An 18,817-nucleotide genomic window follows, 5' to 3' on the forward strand; every position below is an offset into this window, starting at 1 on the left:
ATATATATATATATATATCCCTTATCCCCATGTGCGAAACATGACATGTAGACTTGCATTCCATTTAAGAAAATTAGAACTAGATTAGATCATTTGCTTGATTAGATAAGAATAACCCCTCGAATATGGGATATGGACGAGTATGGTTTTCTAACCTTAGCATGCTCGTATTTCCTTTATAAAAGGAAAAATCTAGTCATGAATGTTAGTGCCCCGCACCCATTATGATACATTCCCTTAAGTCATGTATATTTGGATATTATTTTTTTTTTCTTTTCCTTCGAATCTCATATTTTTGCATATTCGTGACCTCTTCAAAGAGTCAACTTGGACATCACAATTAATGTAATTTACACCAATTAAATTTTGAAGAGATATTCCGACTCCCCCAATATCCTCCTAGGTTTAGGTTTTTGCATCCATATAGTGACATTCAAATGTGATAAATTCTTAGGTTAAAATAAGAAAATTTTTGACTAAATTACGCAACTAGCAATAGGCTAGGTTGAAAGGGTGCTTTGGATTTTATCCTTGCCTTCTCTTTCTTCAAACGTGATTTCCGAACACTTTTCTCTGATTTTCGAAGAGTTGGAGTTGTTTAAAAGGGTTTTTCTACTTTTTTCTTTAAAAATTCATTTTAGATGACTTCGTATACTTTAACTCAATACCAAGTGGCGACTCCTATTTTTTCTTAAAAAACCTTTTTTAAACTTTTAATTTGAGCAAAATCTTCGCACTTTCTAGTTTCATTCTAGGCCCATTTTCTTTATTTATTTTCTAAAAATTAAAAAATCATTTTCAATCAAAAATTAAATCAAAAAGCATTTTTTATAAAACCCGTAACCGTAATTATCTTATTTTTCATTTAAAAAATGGGACGCGATAGTCTACAAATGCAGAGGTACCTGGTGTGCCCGTAGTACCGTTCAAACCTTCGAATAAGTATCTCGAGTGGTATCACAATCACACCATTCTATACATTACCCCTCCGATCCAGCAGCATGCATAGTTTGGGCAAATGCTGCATGGAGTTTCTAGCCAATTTGAGTATTTAGTAAGTTACTACTACCTCAAATTTTAATTTATTTATTATTAGACAATGATTGGTAATAGTTTCTCCATCTTTGACAATGCCAGATGGGTCCTATACAACACATTAGCTGACAATTGTATGATGCACTTGAACTTGATGACACTGAAGGTCGGTTTCATCCACATCTATTGACCATTGTTGATGGGGCATATGGATCAATGCAATACCTCCAGCGCTTTGATCGCATGGTAGTTGGTGATTCTGATTCTTTCGATCATAATCTTTTCACGTTGTAAAATAGTTCATTCCAGAATCCCGTGCGGCATGTTCCTACACAAGGTGGGCCATCATCTTGCTGAAGACAACGGCACAAGCATGGCTTGCAAAACGAAGTCATCGGTAAGACAAGCATTCAAAATGCCAAGGCAGGCATTCAGTCTCGACACAGCCCAACTAGTAATCAATTCACTACATCTGTGTCTTTGACAATGGCAGATGCCCATGCTATACCACCTATGCAGAATATATTGGCCTTTGACCCTTAGGTCACGTCACTCCCGCACTCACCGCATATTGGTCTAGATGCCATACATTCACCATAGTTTCCGTCTTTTGGTACACATCCCACGACCTCCTACATTTTCCAGTATTTGGTGGACAATTTGCATTCTCATCACATGTGCCTCCATTTGGATATGCTGCCACTGCATCGGCCTCATCTTTTGCTTCTGAACTGCATCCAATATTCACTTTTCTTAGCAACATGTGTGGTATGTCTCCTATTTTAGACCTTTTCAATTATTACAGTTTTGGTCAACCTATGACTGTACCTACGTCAATCTAGCTCGTATCTACTACTAGATGCGGTCAGTCAGGAGATTTTATCACGTATCATTCTCAAAATGATTATAATAGCAGTGCGACTGCAGAGTTAGTCGAGGAGGAGGACATAGGACTTTATGCTGCTTCCATAGATCTTGCACCTCCAATTGATACACCGCAGGAGCCTATAGTTTTTCCTGAACGTTGCAGGTGACAGCTCAAAAGATTTTGTTGTCCGCCCACAACACCAGGTGATAAAAGCAAGGGCAAAAGGCATACCGAGTGTTGATATTATCATTTCCTATACATGTTTTTAAATTTTGAATATTTCAATATGGGGATTTAGCGTTATTTTAACCTTTTATTATTTGAATGCTTATCGTTATTTTTAAAATTTTACCATTTCACCATTTCACATTATCAAATTTTTCTTCTTTTCTATTTTTGCCATTTTTTGTTTTTATATTTATAATAAATTTATATTTATAAAATTATAGTGTATATTAAAAATTATTTTTTGTTTAACTACCTACTATCATATTTACTTCTACCTCTATTCTTATACTCAGTCACTGCCATTTAATAGTTTATTGGTATATTTTATTTGGATAAATATCAATTTTCTATACATTTTATAAAAAAATTAAAATCAAATCTTATACAAAATAATTTTAATGATTATTTTTCAAAGATTTCAGAAATGCATCTTATTGTAAATTGAATGACATTTTTTGTTTAAAAAAGCTTTTTTTAAGGGTTTAACATAAGATAAGAATAATTGATTTAACAAATTTGTCTTCAACTTTTTCTTACGTTTCAACTTGGAAAATTTTTTAACTAAAAAGGCTATCGGGCTCAATCAATCAAGCAGCATAAGTTTTTAATTAAAAAATTAAAAAAAAATTCCTTTAAAAAATTAAAAAAAGGGATAATATCATAAACCTCTCTTCAACTTTCTTTTAATATCACTTACTACTCCAAAAATTTTAAACATATCACATATCTTCCAAGATAAAATCTTCAAAAACCTTAAACTACACTTTTACATTTTTTGTTAACCAAAAATACGCTTAAATGACTTTTATATGCTTCATTAAAATTTCTCATTTATATAGGCGAGGATGCCGCTTTGGTGAAAGTCTAGCTAGCTCCAAAGCTAAAGCTCTAAAGTTTGGGCAGGGAGAATTTAATTCCAATCAGAGCTAGAATCTAGCAGCCTTCTTTTGGCTTTTTACACCACAACCCGGAAAGGAGTTAACGACAATTTTTTTTATTTACTTTTGCAGCTCCTGCCACAATTAATTAAGCAAGATTTTGTAGCTCCTGCCACAATTAAGTCTTGCAAATCTGAAAAAAAGATTCCAGTCAATGGAATCTGAGCTCACATATCTAATCGAGACCAGCCTTTTTTTTTTTTAACTTTTGCAGCATAGCCCAGCAGGACTGACAAAACTAACTGCCGAGCTGACAGCCGACAGCCGACAGCCAGTTTTTTTTTAAAAAAAAATTCATTTGCTGTCGAGCTCTGTTTTTTCTTTAAAAAAAAATTTTGGATTTTACTGTCAAAATGACTAAGCCCAACCGTAATAGTTTTGCACTAACCCATTGTCAGACTACCACTCTTCCAAATTTTTTTTTTGGCAATATTCTGAGTAATTAGCCCACTTTCAAATGATTTTCCATTTTGAAGTTATAATTTGTTACTTAAAATTGGCCTATTACTTTTTAGACTTAATACCCAGTAGCTTCATCTTCTTGACCAACAAGAAGTAGTCATATATTGCATATAGTTATAAATGTATGTACTCATTCTTTTTTGGAAAAATCGTCTAAAACGTCCCTCAGATTTTGTAAAATAATGTTTTTCATCCCTCACTTTTAAAAGTGTAATTTTATTTCCTTTACATATTCACATCGGTCAAATTTAGTCCCTAACTAGGTTTCCGATCATTTTTTGGCCGGAATCCATCACGTGCAAGGCACGTGATCATTTTTTAAGGGTAAATTTGTTAAATTATATTTTACATAATCTGATCTATAGTCCTCCACATTTATTTTCATCCCTCACATTTTATAAAATGATTTTTTTTCATCCCTCACATTTCACAAAATGAATTTCTCCATCTCTCACATTTCAAAAAATGAATATTTCCATCACTCACTAATTATGTATGTGAGGGAAACCCTAAAAAAAATGTGTGAATACATTTTGTTTAAACACATGTATATGTCTATTTTGATTTTGCTTAATAATACGAATATCATAAATATATGTATATGTCTATTTGATTTCACTTAACAATACGAATAACATATATTATACGTGATCATTTGATTACATCTGGTATTAGCTAGTAAATAATCTTGCATTTATTGTCAAATTGGCCAATAAAAGCTATTTTCGGTCAAAATACAATAAGAATATGCAAATTAAGGTTCTATTGATAAATATTAGTCATAATCATACAAAAAGAGAAGATAACCCACAAGTTGGGCCCAATTACATACATGTGTTTATGCTATTATTATTAAACAAAATCAAATAGACATATACATGTGTTTAAAAAAATGTATTCACGCACATAATTAGTGAGAAATGAAAAACTAATTTTTTGAAATATGAGGGATGGAGAAATTCATTTTGTGAAATATGAGGGATGAAAAAAATCATTTTATAAAATGTGAGGGACGAAAATATTTATTTTATAAAATATGGAGGACTATAGATCAGATTATGTAAAATATAATTTGACAAATTTATCCTTAAAAAATGATCACGTGCCTTGCACATGATGGATTCTGGCCAAAAAATGATCGGAAATCTAGTTAGGAACTAAATTTGTCCGATATAAATATGTAAGGGATATAAAATTACACTTTTAAAAGTGAAGGATGAAAAAAGTTATATTACAAAATTGGAGGGACGTTTTGGACGATTTTTCCTTCTTTTTTTTCATTACATATGTAAGCATTATATGTGTAATATATAGGAGGAATAAGGAATGTGACCGACGTTAGGCGCAGATATAATCCTTTTTTCAAGAGGCATAGTCCACTTCATGAGTGCCAGCATTAACTCATAAATTTAGTTTCTAAATTCTGCTAGAAGCTAAAAGCCAGATAAAAATCCAAGAGGATCATCAGGCACAAATTTTTCCATGTATACCGAAGTAAAGATAGCATGAGTAGCATTAAACCTGTTTTGGTTCATCATAAGTTGCCAGTTAAGTGGCAGTCAATGCAGCAGGTCAAATCATGATGGAGCCAACCTCTTTACAAAGTGCTGCTAGCTCACTCTTCATGAGCAAAACTATAGAGTTCAGGTAGTAGTTATTTGCTGGATGTTACACACATCTGTGATCATACCCAAAAGAGCATGAAAAATGGGAATATGTTCAAGGAATTTAAAAACAGTTGACATGAAGGTACCGTGACGTAGAAACAGATACAAAGAACACGTTACCAAAAGCTCGTAAAATGAAATGATGCAATTGTAGGTAAGGCTTAATACTGTGCGTAAAAAAATTAGAGCAGAAAGTAGGTTATCCAATATCTATGGGCTAGGGCAGAAGGTCTATGCTATGCTTTACTCTCTCTCTTAATGCTTTGATCTTCAAAAAGCGTGTAGTTATTCTCTTTCATAGAAATAAAGCAAACGAAAGTCGAGAATCGAAAGCAGAAGAGCTGGACAGCGTATTTGGGCCTTAATTTCTCACTCTTTTCTCCTTTCTCTCGTTTCTCTCTTCTTTTTTCCCGATTCTGAATCTTCAATCTGAACTAATTCCCTCTTTAGTCCCAAAATTATAATCAATATCCTGACAGCCACATCCCCGCCGGCCGCCAGTCCCCAAGACCACAGTTGTTGTCTCAACACCCTCTTTTTTCTTCACGTATACACGGGCTGACACGACCCAAACGCACAGTCAAAAAAAAAAAAGAGTGAAGGATATCCGAGGATCCGGAGCTCGCCACCACCGTCACCACACCAACAAAGTAGGTAAAGCTTCTTTTTTGTTTTCCCTATCCTTAATTTTCTTCTGGTGATTTCTGACGTTATGTGGAATGTTTTATTATTTGTTGATTTCGCTGCTGCTCATATCTGCTGCCGTTTTAATTTTCTTGAATAGTTTCACCAATTAGTGCTGCTGTGAGTGAGAATGAACGAAATTGATTGCTCTTTGTGTTGATGAAAATAATGGGTGGAAAAAATTTTTGATAGTTTCTTTTGCCTTCTAGATGTATGATGGAATGCTTAACTGAACAAATATAGTTTTGCCTTTAACAAACTTGGGAGTACAGTATGTTGAACTGATAGATGGAAAGAAAGAAACATGAGAAAGAACTTAGACTGAAGTCTTGACAAGATAACAACAAAGAGTAGATAGCTCTCCTGGTACTGGTATAAGAAGAAGTGTAAAGAGACGTGAGAAGGCCGAAGGGGTATTTCTTAACTGTCTTGATGAAGTGTAAGTGGAAAGCCCCTTTGGACAGACTTGTATAGGAGCCAAGTTAAAATTTTAAGGTAAAAAACAAGAGCATTAATTTATTAAAGTGGGTTTGTGACCTAGAAACAGCATGAAACTTCTTAACCTGTGGGAATCTTGATTCTTTTTCTTGCTTCTAAAAGGCACTAACTTGTATGGAATATGGTCCTATGGCTGTTCCCTTAGCTCTTTCATTTGTTTGAATGAAATCATCAAACAATGAAAAATGAAATTGTCAAACAATGAAAACATTCATACTTTTCTGGTGTTTCTTGTAATTCATGAATGCAACAAACATGTGCTTTCTTTGTAATTAATTAGTGGGTGAAGGTAAAGAAGGATTTCACATCAATCAATATGTGTCATTTTTTTCTTTTTTCTGGGGTAAGTGGCCCTTGTCAGATTGGATTAATCAGCATACACAAGTGAAGAGACGATCCCTCTCATAAATGTCGGATTAATAAACATATAATGCACACAAAAGTAACAAATTTTTGTATTGTTTGATCATGCACTAAGTACAATTTAAAGAAATTGACCCTACAAATTAATGGATTATGCAAAAGCATCCTCTAATTGCTCCACATCTGTTCATGACTTTTATGGAACTATTTGTGGTTTAGTCAATAGACTCCGGCTTCTAAAAATCTGATTTGTGTTACAAAAAAGGAGAATTTCATGTTTGGGATACATGAAGTGTTCAAATTAACGGTAAAGTTTAGTTGTTATGCTTGTAGAAAAAGACCTTCGAAAGTTTGAAAAGAGCAAAAAAGGAGACTGTTTTACTTCAGTGTCAAAAAGAAATGAAAAGATCTTTTACATTATTGTTGTTATCTTGGATTTGGAAGGCATAGTCAGCTGCCATGTGGGGATAGCATGATTTGAAACATGGCAGTTTTAGATCTTAAGGCAAGTTGGGTGCCCACGTGGAAACAAGAAATTCAAATGGACTTGCTCATGACATGCTCCAACTAAAGAGGGCATACTTTCTGGTAGTTTTGCTCTTGTAAAATAATTGGGTAAGTGGGCCTAGTTATGGATCATTGCAACTTTGGAAAAGGAGGGAAAAAAAAGAGGATGAAGAAAAACCAAAATAACACCACAAACTGGTTTGGCTGCCAAGACACCTGCCACCTATTTAGAAGAGGAACAATTTTCCATTTTTATATGATCCCAAAAAAATGACAGTTCATTGAGCACTATTATTCATATATTTTTATGTGGAGCTTCCTAATTTATAATCTTCAAAGTAAATGACATGACAAAAGAATAGCATTGTTAATAGGTCATCTATGTTACATTGAGATAAGTTAATAATAGTTGAACCAAGGCTGGCATAGATAGTCTGAAAGAGAAGTTACTTGGCTTTTACAGGGTAATCTCTCTGGGTTTAAAGAGGTTTTTCTTTGAGTAAATGTGTTTCCAAGGAAATGTATGTTGGAGTTAATCTTTAGTCTAGCCATTGAATTGATACTTTTTTTGCTTTTAGCTGATCTTTTTAACAACTCGATGTTCGTGGAGGACAGAAACATATTTAATTTTTGACCTTACCAGTTATGGTGTGGTGCAAATTTTTTGATTGCATGTAGTACATCGTAATTCTTCATACATATTATATAATTACTTAGAGCTTACGATGAGATCAATGATAAAGACTGATCAATCTATTTGATTAAGAATAACGAGATAAGGAAAGCTTAGGGAAATTAAATTCATCCACTAAAAAAAATTAGAGAAATTTGTCTTTTGAAATTCAGATTTGCAGAAAATGCATGACTCGTTGTTTTGTTTTCTAATCTTTCAGTAGATTCTTGGATACTTTCCTTGACTTATTTTTTGTAGATTAATTCTCTCAGTTCCCTATTAAGAATCTCAGAATTTTCGTCCACAGACTCACACATTCATTCCCTTTAATTGCCTCTGGTCAACTCTCTCTTTCTCATTCCATGCACATACTCAGACCATCACACACAAACACGCACAACCTGCACAGTAAATTCTGGATTGTTTTTAAATAATTTAGATGGGTGTTTTCTAGGGTGTTCTTTAGAATACTTTTACTGTAGATTTTTTTTTAAAATGTTTGGATGGGATTTTGGACTGTTTTTGGGTACTTTTCAACAACATACTACGTTTATCCAAGTGGAGCCTTTGAAATTTGTTTTCTCTGCCATAAAGCACCCCTTGCTGCCTTTATTGCCAGGGAAACCCTTAGCAGGCACCAGTGCCTTAATGACTAAACAAAAGAATGCTCTTCTCCAATTGTAGCAGCTTCAGATTTTTTTGCTCTCACTGTCCCTCTTCTATGCTGCACTCTCTTCCCAAACACATCATCAAACGCCGCATGCTTTCTCTATCATCAGCAAGTAATGAAATCCCTTGATGTTTGGTACATCATGGATTTGTATGTATTCAATTACTTGTATCCTGAAATTTCTTTTTTCTTTGGGACAGACATGGAGGCAGAATCAGCTAGTGTGTTGGTGCTTTGTGGGAAATCCAATGCAGAGAACGAATTTGCTCTATCATTGAAGAGTAATAATGTTTTGAGATTTCTGGATAGCAATCCTGTTTCAATTTGTCTGCATTCAGAGATTAGGAATCTGCATTGCGATTCTGAAGGATTCCAGGTTGATCATTATATGGATGTTCTCTCTACTTCACAATTTGGAAGATTCTTAATGTACTCTCCAAGATTAGGCTCCACACACGATGTAGTTTCGCAGTAAGCTTTGCTCGTTTGTTTCTTTGTTACAAGTTCTTTAAAGTAATTGATTGTCAATCAAAAAGCATTGGAAAGTGATAGTGCTTCATTTTCTATACAGTTAAACTGAAGTCGTATTAATTGGAAATTGTTTAATCTGTGCACTAGCTTTCCAAATTTATGTTTTAAAATTTCAAAATGTTGTGGCCCAGGTGCGCTTTTCCTGGATAAATAAAAAAGTTTAAAAGAAAAAGGTATCGTAACTGGAATTTGGCAGAAGATGGAAAGGTTGAAAGCTTTGAGGTTGCTGGAAATTTTTAAATTGAATTCTTAAAGTTCTGATTTGAATCATCATGCTAAAATTTGAACTTATGCATACAGGATTTTAAATTGATAAAAGTTGGTTGTAAGTTACTGATGTTCTTATATTTACTTTGGCAGCAATTTTGGTGAGCTGCCAATTGGTGCAGTCTGTGTTGCAGATGTGCAGACCAAAGGGAGAGGTACCACTATGTTTAGAATATTGGGTTCTATGCCATGTTGATTTGGGCTCTACTTTACATTTTATTTATACTCCTTATGCCTTTGAGCTCATGTGGTAACATAAAGGTCGGTCTAAAAACGTGTGGGAATCTCCAAAAGGATGCCTATTATTTTCCTTCACTATACAAATGGAGGATGGCAGAGTGGTGCCATTAGTGCAGTATGTGGTTAGTCTTGCTGTGACTGAGGCAGTTAAAGATATTTGCCAGAAAAAGGTAAGCACAATTAGTGAACATGTTTTCATCTGTCTTACATTTAGTTAATAAATGATGAATTACTGGTTTATTTGGTAAAACTTATGGCCATGATTAGATGAGTTGTGGATTTGGTTCCATGGTATTTTCTGGTCTAGTGCTGTCAAAATTAATTTATGAGCAGTACCATCACTATAATATAGTAGATGACAACAATAAACGAGAAAATTGATGATAAGGACAGTGATAATACTTTGTTTCTCTTGATAATTATTGTTTCAGTAGGTTGGAAGCTTTCAAAAGTATCTTTTTTGTCTTTGTAAAGCACGATTTTCCCTTTTTTTTCTTAGAAGTTCATACATTGTGACCATATCTTTTGTTTTTCTTGGCCCAATACTAATGAAGATATCATTTGATGTCTGATTTGTATTCGATTTTTCATATTCTTTTTTCGTCTTACTTGGGTGAAAAGTTGCAGCATGGACAATTTTGTAATTCTAAGAACTGTTGAATGTGTTTATTGGGGTTACGATAGGAGCTGTAATATAATGTACTACTGTTTCCTGTGGGATGTAAGACAGTATGATAGAAGATGTTCCTGTCTTTTTACTTCTTCCATCTGCTTGATATGGTTGGGATCTATTCTCCAGTAGTTCATGCGCTCTGAAATCTGATAGTTCATGTTTCATCATCAATGAAGTATGTTAAGCAGGAGATAAGTTCGACAACTATTAATTAGGGATGAATTGAAGCAATTGGCACTCCTCGTAAGTACAGATACTAATATGTAAATAGATGTCTTAGATCAGCTTATAATCCTGAATTGCTAAAACTAAAAAAATTTCTGGATAAATGCAAGATAAGTGTGCTTTGAATTTTCATGGTGTTATCTTCTAGATTATTTTAGTTTTCTAAATCTTCTACCACTGCTATTTGAATTGCTAGCCGATGTATAGGCTAGAATATTTTGTAATGGAACACTTACTGGGAAAAGCTTATGTACTTGCCAGACTTGAGCTGGAAGTTAAATTTGGATGTATGTTAAGTAGATGCTCAGTATATTTTTCTTGAAAGTGGACAATGTATGTTTCTCGTGAAAGGTAATCTAGATTTTTCTGCTGATTTATATTATCTTACGGAAGGATAGAGTAATAATGATATCCCTTTCTGCTTCAGTTACCATAATGATTTCCTTTCTGAAATCCAGAATATCTATTGCTGGGCTATAATCTAAATTCGTTCTGCTTCTCTATGGAACAGTGGAGTGATAAGAATTTCCAGCTGTGGTTCAGTCTGAAAATTGTGACTTGACTTCCCCTTTCTGATTATTTACCGTTGAAAAGAGTGGTTGTACTGCAGTTTCATACTTAATTTGGGTTGGATTAGGGTTTTGAGAAGGGTGACTGCATAGCTGATGAAAATAGGATTCGTTTCTGTCCTGCTTGATCTTTCCAATGCATGGAATAAAAATTAAATTTGCAGCAACATATTGTTTAGTAGGTTCTGTTGCTACTGTATCTGTAAAACAACATCATCATTGTTTCACTATTTTAATGAATACTTAATATTTGTCTTGATATGATATGATCTCTTTCAGGGCATACAACATCTTGATGTTAAAATAAAGTGGCCAAATGACTTGTATTTAGATGGCCTTAAAGTTGGAGGCATTTTGTGCACATCAACTTATAAGTCAAACAAGTTTAATGTCAGTGCTGGTAAACAGTCTTATCCTTTTCATTGTATCCAATTCAACTAGCAGTTTTCTGCCATCTGCTCAAGCAAACCTAATGAAGCTGAAAATTTTATATAAGCTTTCTATCATGACATTTTACAATGGCCATGTCCTAAGATTTCAAACATGGTATCTGGTATGATTGCATCATTGCATCTGGCATTGGAGGTTACTTAATGAATTTAGACTAGAATTAATTTCATTTGCTTTTTTATTTTTATTTTTGCAGGAATAGGCTTGAATGTCAGCAACGAGAAACCAACTACTTGTTTGAATGCAACTCTACAAAAATGGACTCCTGTTGCTCATGAACTACAACGAGAAGACATAATGGCAGCCTTCTTCAATAAATTTGAGGATCTCTACACTGTTTTCATGGGCCAAGGTGGATAATTTTTCTTGTAGTGTTTTAGGTCATATGACCATCTAGACAATTCTCAGTGTTCATCCCACCTTTGGTTCTCTTTGTCCTTTCCATTTTCCTGCTCTTGTGCTTAGCAGGTTAATTGCAAAGGTATGCAAGATAGTTATTCATGATAGAATGACTACATTTCCTGCTCCTTAGTATTGTCAACTTTTTGGCAGCGTGGAGGCTTCAAATATGCTAGACCTATTGCTGTACTTGTAAAAATTTTTGTGAAATGGGGCTAATGTTCAATTGCAGGAATAACATTTTGGAAAAAACTCCTTCAAGCATTAAAATGCACATCCTCAATCCTAATGGATTAACCATGTTTCTCTTTTTTCCAGTGCTGTGAAAAATGGACTGCAGTTCTATTTACATATCTGTGTGATTGCATACATGAAAACATAACTATAAAATAGGTGAGAAGATTTTTGTCTATTGGGGTAAAATTGTTAGTATGAATTGCAAATTGTTGGTTAATTTGCATACTCCTGGTTGTTTTTAGTTCAAAACAGGATTGACTGTATGGGAGTTCCACATGACGATATAACTTGCATGAGATTTACGTCTTTTACCTCATTTTATGCAGGATTCCAATCTCTTGAGCCGCTGTACTATAAAACGTGGTTGCACAGGTGAAAGTACCTTCATCATAACACACTACATGTAGATGGTGTTTTTTCCTTGCACACTAGGGTTAATGGTACCCTTTAGAAGTTTGATATGTTGATAACTTTTCTTTGAAAGTTGAATGTTGCCTGGAAGTCTATCCCATTTTGTCCAATGCAGCTCTGTGAAGTGCTTTTGTGAAGATGTTATTTTTGTACTTCATTTATTATATTGTTATGGACAAATTTCCTTCATTGCAAAATGCATGGGTTGTGGTTCCAAAGCAGCGTTTTTCAGGTATGGAGGGAAGGGAGGATGTCCAAAATAAAAGGCTTTACTTGCTTTTCTAATTTTGACGGAAAATGTTTCCAAGTTTTGTGGGCAATATGCCATTTTTTGTATTTATCGTATGCATGCTATTTACGGATATATGTTTGACAACTTAGTTTTCGTGCACCATATACAGGTAGAAAATGAGAGGTAGAATCTGATATACTGTTAAACTCTTGTTTCTATTATGCTGCTTCTGTGCAGTGGGCAAAGAGTTATAGTACAGGACAAAAATGATAATCAGGACCAAGTTGTGGAAAACGTTGTCACAATTCAGGTTAGCTTCTATAATCAATCATTGATATGAGTGTTTAAGTATACATGATGAGCCTAGAAATATCTAATCTATTTCTTGAATCTGACCAAAAATCTGTTAAGCTCTTGGTTTTTTTCCTTGATTTTTATATAGTTTTTTGATGAATAATTCATTGAAGTCTTCGGAAATCTAAGTTACAATTTTCTAGCCTAAATAGTGAATACAAGAAAAGCTTTTCACAGGCAACCGGGCCTGAAATTGATAGAATGTGAATAATAAGTATGTTCTAAGATTTGCTGATTTGAATTTGCATAGAGATTCAACCTGGGGAAAGTGGTTTACGGACAAATTATGGTGCTGGTGGGCAATAATATCCGGCTGACATCCTTGAAAATGGGCAGTTATGGGCCTTCAATTGTTCATGAAGATCGTAAATCGGCAAGAATAGTGCATTAAGATTGTTTATGGACCTTCAACTTGGAATCTTTCCAAGATTCTGATGCATTACAACTTATATTTTAAAGGTAGGTGATCAAAAACTACCATGTATTAAAACTATAGACTAAGTGCAAAGCAGTAGCATTTTCAATCATAGGATAAAAATCAATAAATAAATAAATAAAGATGAAAAAAAGTTCTGGTTCATGGATTGGATTGAAAATTGTTCTTTTATAATAGTTCCCTCTTGAAAGTTAGCCTTCAGTATGAGAACATTGAAGGTTTTGACACCTTAAACCTGATTTAGACTGCATCATAACCTCAAATAAATTTTGCCAAGAAAAAAGTCTTATCTCTATCATTTCCGTCGGATACTCTTGCTGGATTTTGGATTGCATTTTTAGTGATATATTAAAAAAACTGTGTTAGGGGTAAGAGGACAGATGGAGGTTTTCCAATAGCCTTCTATATTCCTCATTGCCACTTGATGACAATACTAACATGCATTTTTTGGCTTTAGTTGCATGCTGTTGCGGTGAAATGCATCGTTGTTCTCTCTTGGCTGTCAGTAGGGAGTAGAATCGTATACAGTTGTGTTTCATGACATTTTTCTTCAATTCTGTTCTTGAATCACTAAAAATGAGAATAGTGATTCACATACGTATAAGCCTACTTGGTGGATACATATGAGAATTACATGGACAAAGTGTGATTAATGGTAGGGAAGCAATGGGAACTGGAGTGATGATACCCTTTATGACTTTGCTGCTCAGTGCCTTGATGTTGTATAGGATATTGTGTTGGCAGGTTCAAGCTTTACTACTTTTGCTTTGTGTCGTCAAATATGAGTATCTAATTTACATTATATATCAGAAAGAGTGGTTGTCATGCTATCCTCTCTCACCAAGTTCATTAGTACTATTTTCTGATTTGAAATGATGTCTCATTGTAAATGATCAGAATTGCAGAGTACTTTTTTGTTTTTCAGGGTTTGACATCATCTGGATATTTGTTAGCTATTTCTGAAGATGGTCAAACATGCGAGCTTCACCCTGATGGCAATAGGTGTTGTATAGTTTCTATAGCCTGATCAATACTCTATTAAATTTTCTATCATTTGCTCCTGAATTTTCTTTGCAAACTTAGAATGAAATCCTTTATCAATCACATATGCATTGTATCATCTTTTCCTAAGAATATACTAAATTGAGGTACAGTCACGTATAATAAAATATGTAAAATAAAATACACAGGCGGTCATCAACAAGATGGAAAAAAAATTGGTGATTTTTTATGGATATAGAATACAAACTTTATCCAGATACAAACTTTATCAGATCATGCCCATTTGAAACAGAATGCTTGAGTTACCAATCACATATGCATTGTATCATCTTTTCCTAAGAATATACTAAATTGAGGTACAGTCACGTATAATAAAATATGTAAAATAAAATACACAGGCGGTCATCAACAAGATGGAAAAAAAATTGGTGATTTTTTATGGATATAGCATACAAACTTTATCCAGATACAAACTTTATCAGATCATGCCCATTTGAAACAGAATGCTTGAGTTACCAATCACTGATTTCTATTTGCATAAAGATGTTCATGCTTAAAGTTAAGTTTTTTGGTCTAGTTAAAGCAAATATCCACATGTCTGGAAATTGGTATGAAGATACCATTTTTCATCTTTCTTCTATGTGATTAAAATGACAGCAGTTCAACTTCGGTCTACTAATACAGGTGAAACCAGTTTTTGATGAGTTACCATCCTGGATAGAGAGGATTTAACTAACCCTTGAGGTTTATCAAACTGGAAATACTAACCCTTGAGGTTTATCAAAACTAGATGATTGAGGACCATTAGGTCTTCATGTACCACTATTAAATCACATTCCATCAAGGTAGGTCCTTGTCTGGCAGGTGCTAGACATGGGGAACCCATCTTACTTATTTGGTGGAATGTGATTGCTGTTGGTGTACCATGTGGCGTACCTTACTATTTGATATTTTTCTGTCATGTGACCAACTGTTTCTTTCTCTTTTGGTGGTTGAATGGTAAGGAATGCTGTAGAGAAAGTATCGTCTCTACTTCCAATATGATTGGCATAATGCTGTTCCTAGAAATCTGTATAAATCTGCTCCAGACCTGAGGGAAATTTTATGGCAGGTGGTTATGTTGAGCTCGGCATATCAGGAATTGACAGAAGAGGAACAGTATATTAAAAGTAGCAAGATTTTCTGGTGGATTTGCCCAAGTAGGGTGTATATATATATATATATATATATATATATGAACATTTGATGAAATCATTCTTAGTACACAGAAAATGTGAATTGAACGTTTTACTGAACCGGTAATATTTATGAAGATTTCACAGACTAGGATGAAGAATAGTCTGCACAATTGTCCTAAGATCTATAATTGGACTGGCAAATGCTTTAAATCTTAAAGCTTTACCATAGTTTTAACTAAGTATTCTCAACATTGCTAGGATTTTTTGCAACTAGAATTTCAAGACATATGCTCTGACTGTTTAAATAAGTTGCCATTCAATGACAAAGGCTTGTTGATGGTTGTTGCCTGTGTTCCTATTTTGTTTCTTTTGGTGTAGATCTTTAGCCTAAATAATCTATTCACAACTTTGTTTACTGTGTCTTGAGCTACTTGGAGCTTTCTTTAGTATGAGTAATCTGCTTAGATCTTACATTATTTTGGGGATTTTCAGGTCAAATACTATGGTCAATTCTACGCTACATCTAAAAGTGCCTTGTAGTGTTTCTTACTTATTGGATTTACCTATTATACCCTTGATTGGTGAATAAAATAACTCGTAATGTTGGACAAAGATGTCAATTAGCTATGTAGATAGTCAATATCTCCTTATTCTCTCTAAAAAAAAATAAAGATTGCCAAGCTTTTATGTAGTTGAGCACATGGAAGTGCAGCAGCATCTTTAAAGATATTTCTATGTTCAACACATCTAAAACATTTTCGGTTCATATTAGATAGGTAAATACAAGTATGTGCTAAACTTAAACATATCGTGCAAGGCATGTGCTTTTTCTAGCATACAAAAGTAGATCTTGCTATTAAAATGTGTTTGGTAAACCATTTTCTTGATTTAAATAAAATGCATTACAAAATATTGTTAGCTGTCTCTCGATTCTCCTTCAAGGTTGTGAATATACTTGGGGAAGTCATTAATCAACAATGATGAACCACCAGCCCAACCACTAAGCCATTTAAGGCTTGGAGTGGTTTCCTAAAAAATTCAGACGGATGCACCTGTCTGGTCCGGTGGTGGTGCAGTCCGCACAGGCTCCCCTAGACCTAGTTGGGTCTCTCCGTTAGATTAGGATTGTGTAGGATGTACTATAGATAAAGTAACAATTGACAAAAAAATAATAATAATAATCAACAAGGGTGACAGTTAGTCAAAATCTTATCTTTGATTCCCTTCTTCCTTCTCTCTAGAAAGGGTTGGAGGGCATCGTAATAAAACTAATTACTACGATATCGTGTGATCATTCTTGCTACCTGCAATTCTTGGGGCATGTGAAGGGCAGTGCCCTTTACCTATTAGCACATGACTTTCTTTGTATCTGGGCTTAACCAGTTTATTTTGTTGCTTCTGCTGCAGTCTGGACTTCTTCAAGGGACTTATCAGAAGAAAACTTGCATGAAGAAGATAGGTTAATGCTTTTGCTGGTGGAAAAGAATCATTTCCTAATGATATACACATGTAGTTAATTAATAATTATCCTGTGTCTCTTTACTCATGAGATGGACATATTGATACTTAGCCAATTAATTGGTTCTTGTTTGTTAAGTACTTTCTGGATGTGATATGGTCAATCTTTATCTCTTTTTTTTTTCTTTTTTAATTTTGGGAAAAATGATATGGTCAAACTTAATTATTTTTCAAAGAATAATTATTTTTCACTTCTTTGAATTCTTGTTTAGACTTTAGATGCATGACTTCTGTGGGACTTTTAAGAGAGGCGAGCAACAGTGTTATACTCTTGGTTATCTCTCAGAATATACTAATTCACAAAGCGCCATGATTTAGTCCAATTATCAATTATATGCACATATTTGGTGCCTTTATTGCCAGGGGCGTAGTCCCTATATTATCATACATGAATTTTTCCTCTCCCTTTCGGCTTTTGGGTTTAATGTTTCCCAAAATTGGTCAAGATCTCCTGGACTTTTTTTTTTTTTTTAAAGTTTTGGTTATGGCTGCAAATATAAATACGAAAGCATCAGAATGGCTAGAAGAATAAATGATTTTCATCAACTAATGGTGGGGAAATTAAGATGGGCAGTGGTGCTAAAGTGAATAATAAAATAAAGAGTGTATCCAAATTGTGAATCACAAAGGTTTGAATGGATGCTTAAGAAAGTAAGCTGAAAATGTGTCAACTTTAACCCCTGATAACTAACTACCCGATTGGCATACGCTACGGAATAGCAATAGCAATAGCCATAAAAAATTCTTCAATGGCAATGAGTATTGCCAAAACCTAGGTTTGTTTGGGTTGTAAGTTATTTGAGATATTTTTACTGTAGTAATTTTTGTAATGTGATGTATGTGAGATAAAAAGATAATTGAGAAGATAAAAAGATGTATTGGAAATTGTAATGATAATGTAAGTAAATATATTTGAAAAAATAATTAGCTGTCTAATCAGAAGGAATGGGTTTTCAATTTTTTTTAAATATTTTTTTTCCATTTTCCCTTCTTCTTCCTAAGTTCCAATGCTAAGCCCTAACCACCATCACCACCAATGTGGCAAGTCCACCACATCAACCAATTCAAAAAATTTATATGCCAAATGACTATCAAAACAATCATCTTATTTTGGAGAAGTTAAATTTAAAATTAGGCATAATTTCAGAAACCTCCCCTGAGGTTTCTGACAGTCTCACTCTCCTCCCCTGTGATTTCAAAAATATCACAAACCTCCCCTGAGGTTTAGGATTTTGTAACAAAATCAGCCCATGATGTCAAAAGTGAACATAAAAAAGTGTTTTCAGGAAAGAGAGGGAATTTTGTTTCCTTAAATGCCCCTGAGGTAAGTGTACAAGTTATATTAGTGAAATAATGAAAACTAATAAAAACCAAAAATAAATTAGAAAAAAAGGGATAATTTCAAATACAATATGTTATTCATCAATAATATTTATATCAAAAGCTTTTACTAGATGGTTATTTGTTCCAATTGCATATTAAATCAACCATTAGTACTTATG

General features: G+C 33.9%; 1 protein-coding gene across 15 annotated transcripts; it reads left to right on the plus strand.

Annotated features, from left to right (window-relative positions):
- The first annotated feature begins 5,012 nt into the window (after positions 1–5,012).
- Positions 5,013–17,393, plus strand: LOC113714579 (biotin--protein ligase 2). 15 transcript variants are annotated; one of them, XR_011822401.1, is made up of 12 exons: positions 5,013–5,852; positions 8,543–8,705; positions 8,794–9,064; positions 9,485–9,546; positions 9,653–9,801; positions 11,378–11,498; positions 11,745–11,900; positions 12,511–12,556; positions 13,065–13,137; positions 13,432–13,640; positions 14,523–14,619; positions 17,205–17,310. XR_011822401.1 is itself a non-coding variant. In XM_027238491.2 (11 exons), the coding sequence occupies exons 2-11, from the start codon at positions 8,588–8,590 to the stop codon at positions 15,741–15,743; spliced, it is 1,086 nt and encodes a 361-aa protein (XP_027094292.1). In that variant the 5' UTR covers positions 5,025–5,852; positions 8,543–8,587; the 3' UTR covers positions 15,744–17,251. The 15 variants fall into 15 exon arrangements, 3 of the variants coding, with proteins under 3 accessions (XP_027094292.1, XP_027094290.1, XP_027094293.1); XR_011822402.1 differs by lacking the exon at positions 17,205–17,310 and adding an exon at positions 15,731–15,795; XR_003453734.2 differs by having other exon boundaries at positions 5,014–5,852; positions 14,543–14,619; positions 17,205–17,393.
- The last annotated feature ends 1,424 nt before the right edge of the window (positions 17,394–18,817 follow it).

The sequence above is a fragment of the Coffea arabica genome, chromosome 10c, assembly GCF_036785885.1.
Source record: "Coffea arabica cultivar ET-39 chromosome 10c, Coffea Arabica ET-39 HiFi, whole genome shotgun sequence".
Lineage (NCBI taxonomy): Eukaryota > Viridiplantae > Streptophyta > Magnoliopsida > Gentianales > Rubiaceae > Coffea > Coffea arabica.

Coding starts and splice junctions, on each gene's coding strand:
- LOC113714579 (XM_027238489.2), top strand. CDS start 8,588: ATGCTCTTCTCCAATTGTAGCAGCTTCAGATTTTTTTGCTCTCACTGT. Junction 9,547..9,652: donor TGTGCAGACCAAAGGGAGAG/GTACCACTATGT, acceptor GGTAACATAAAG/GTCGGTCTAAAAACGTGTGG. Junction 11,901..12,510: donor CACTGTTTTCATGGGCCAAG/GTGGATAATTTT, acceptor CATTTTATGCAG/GATTCCAATCTCTTGAGCCG.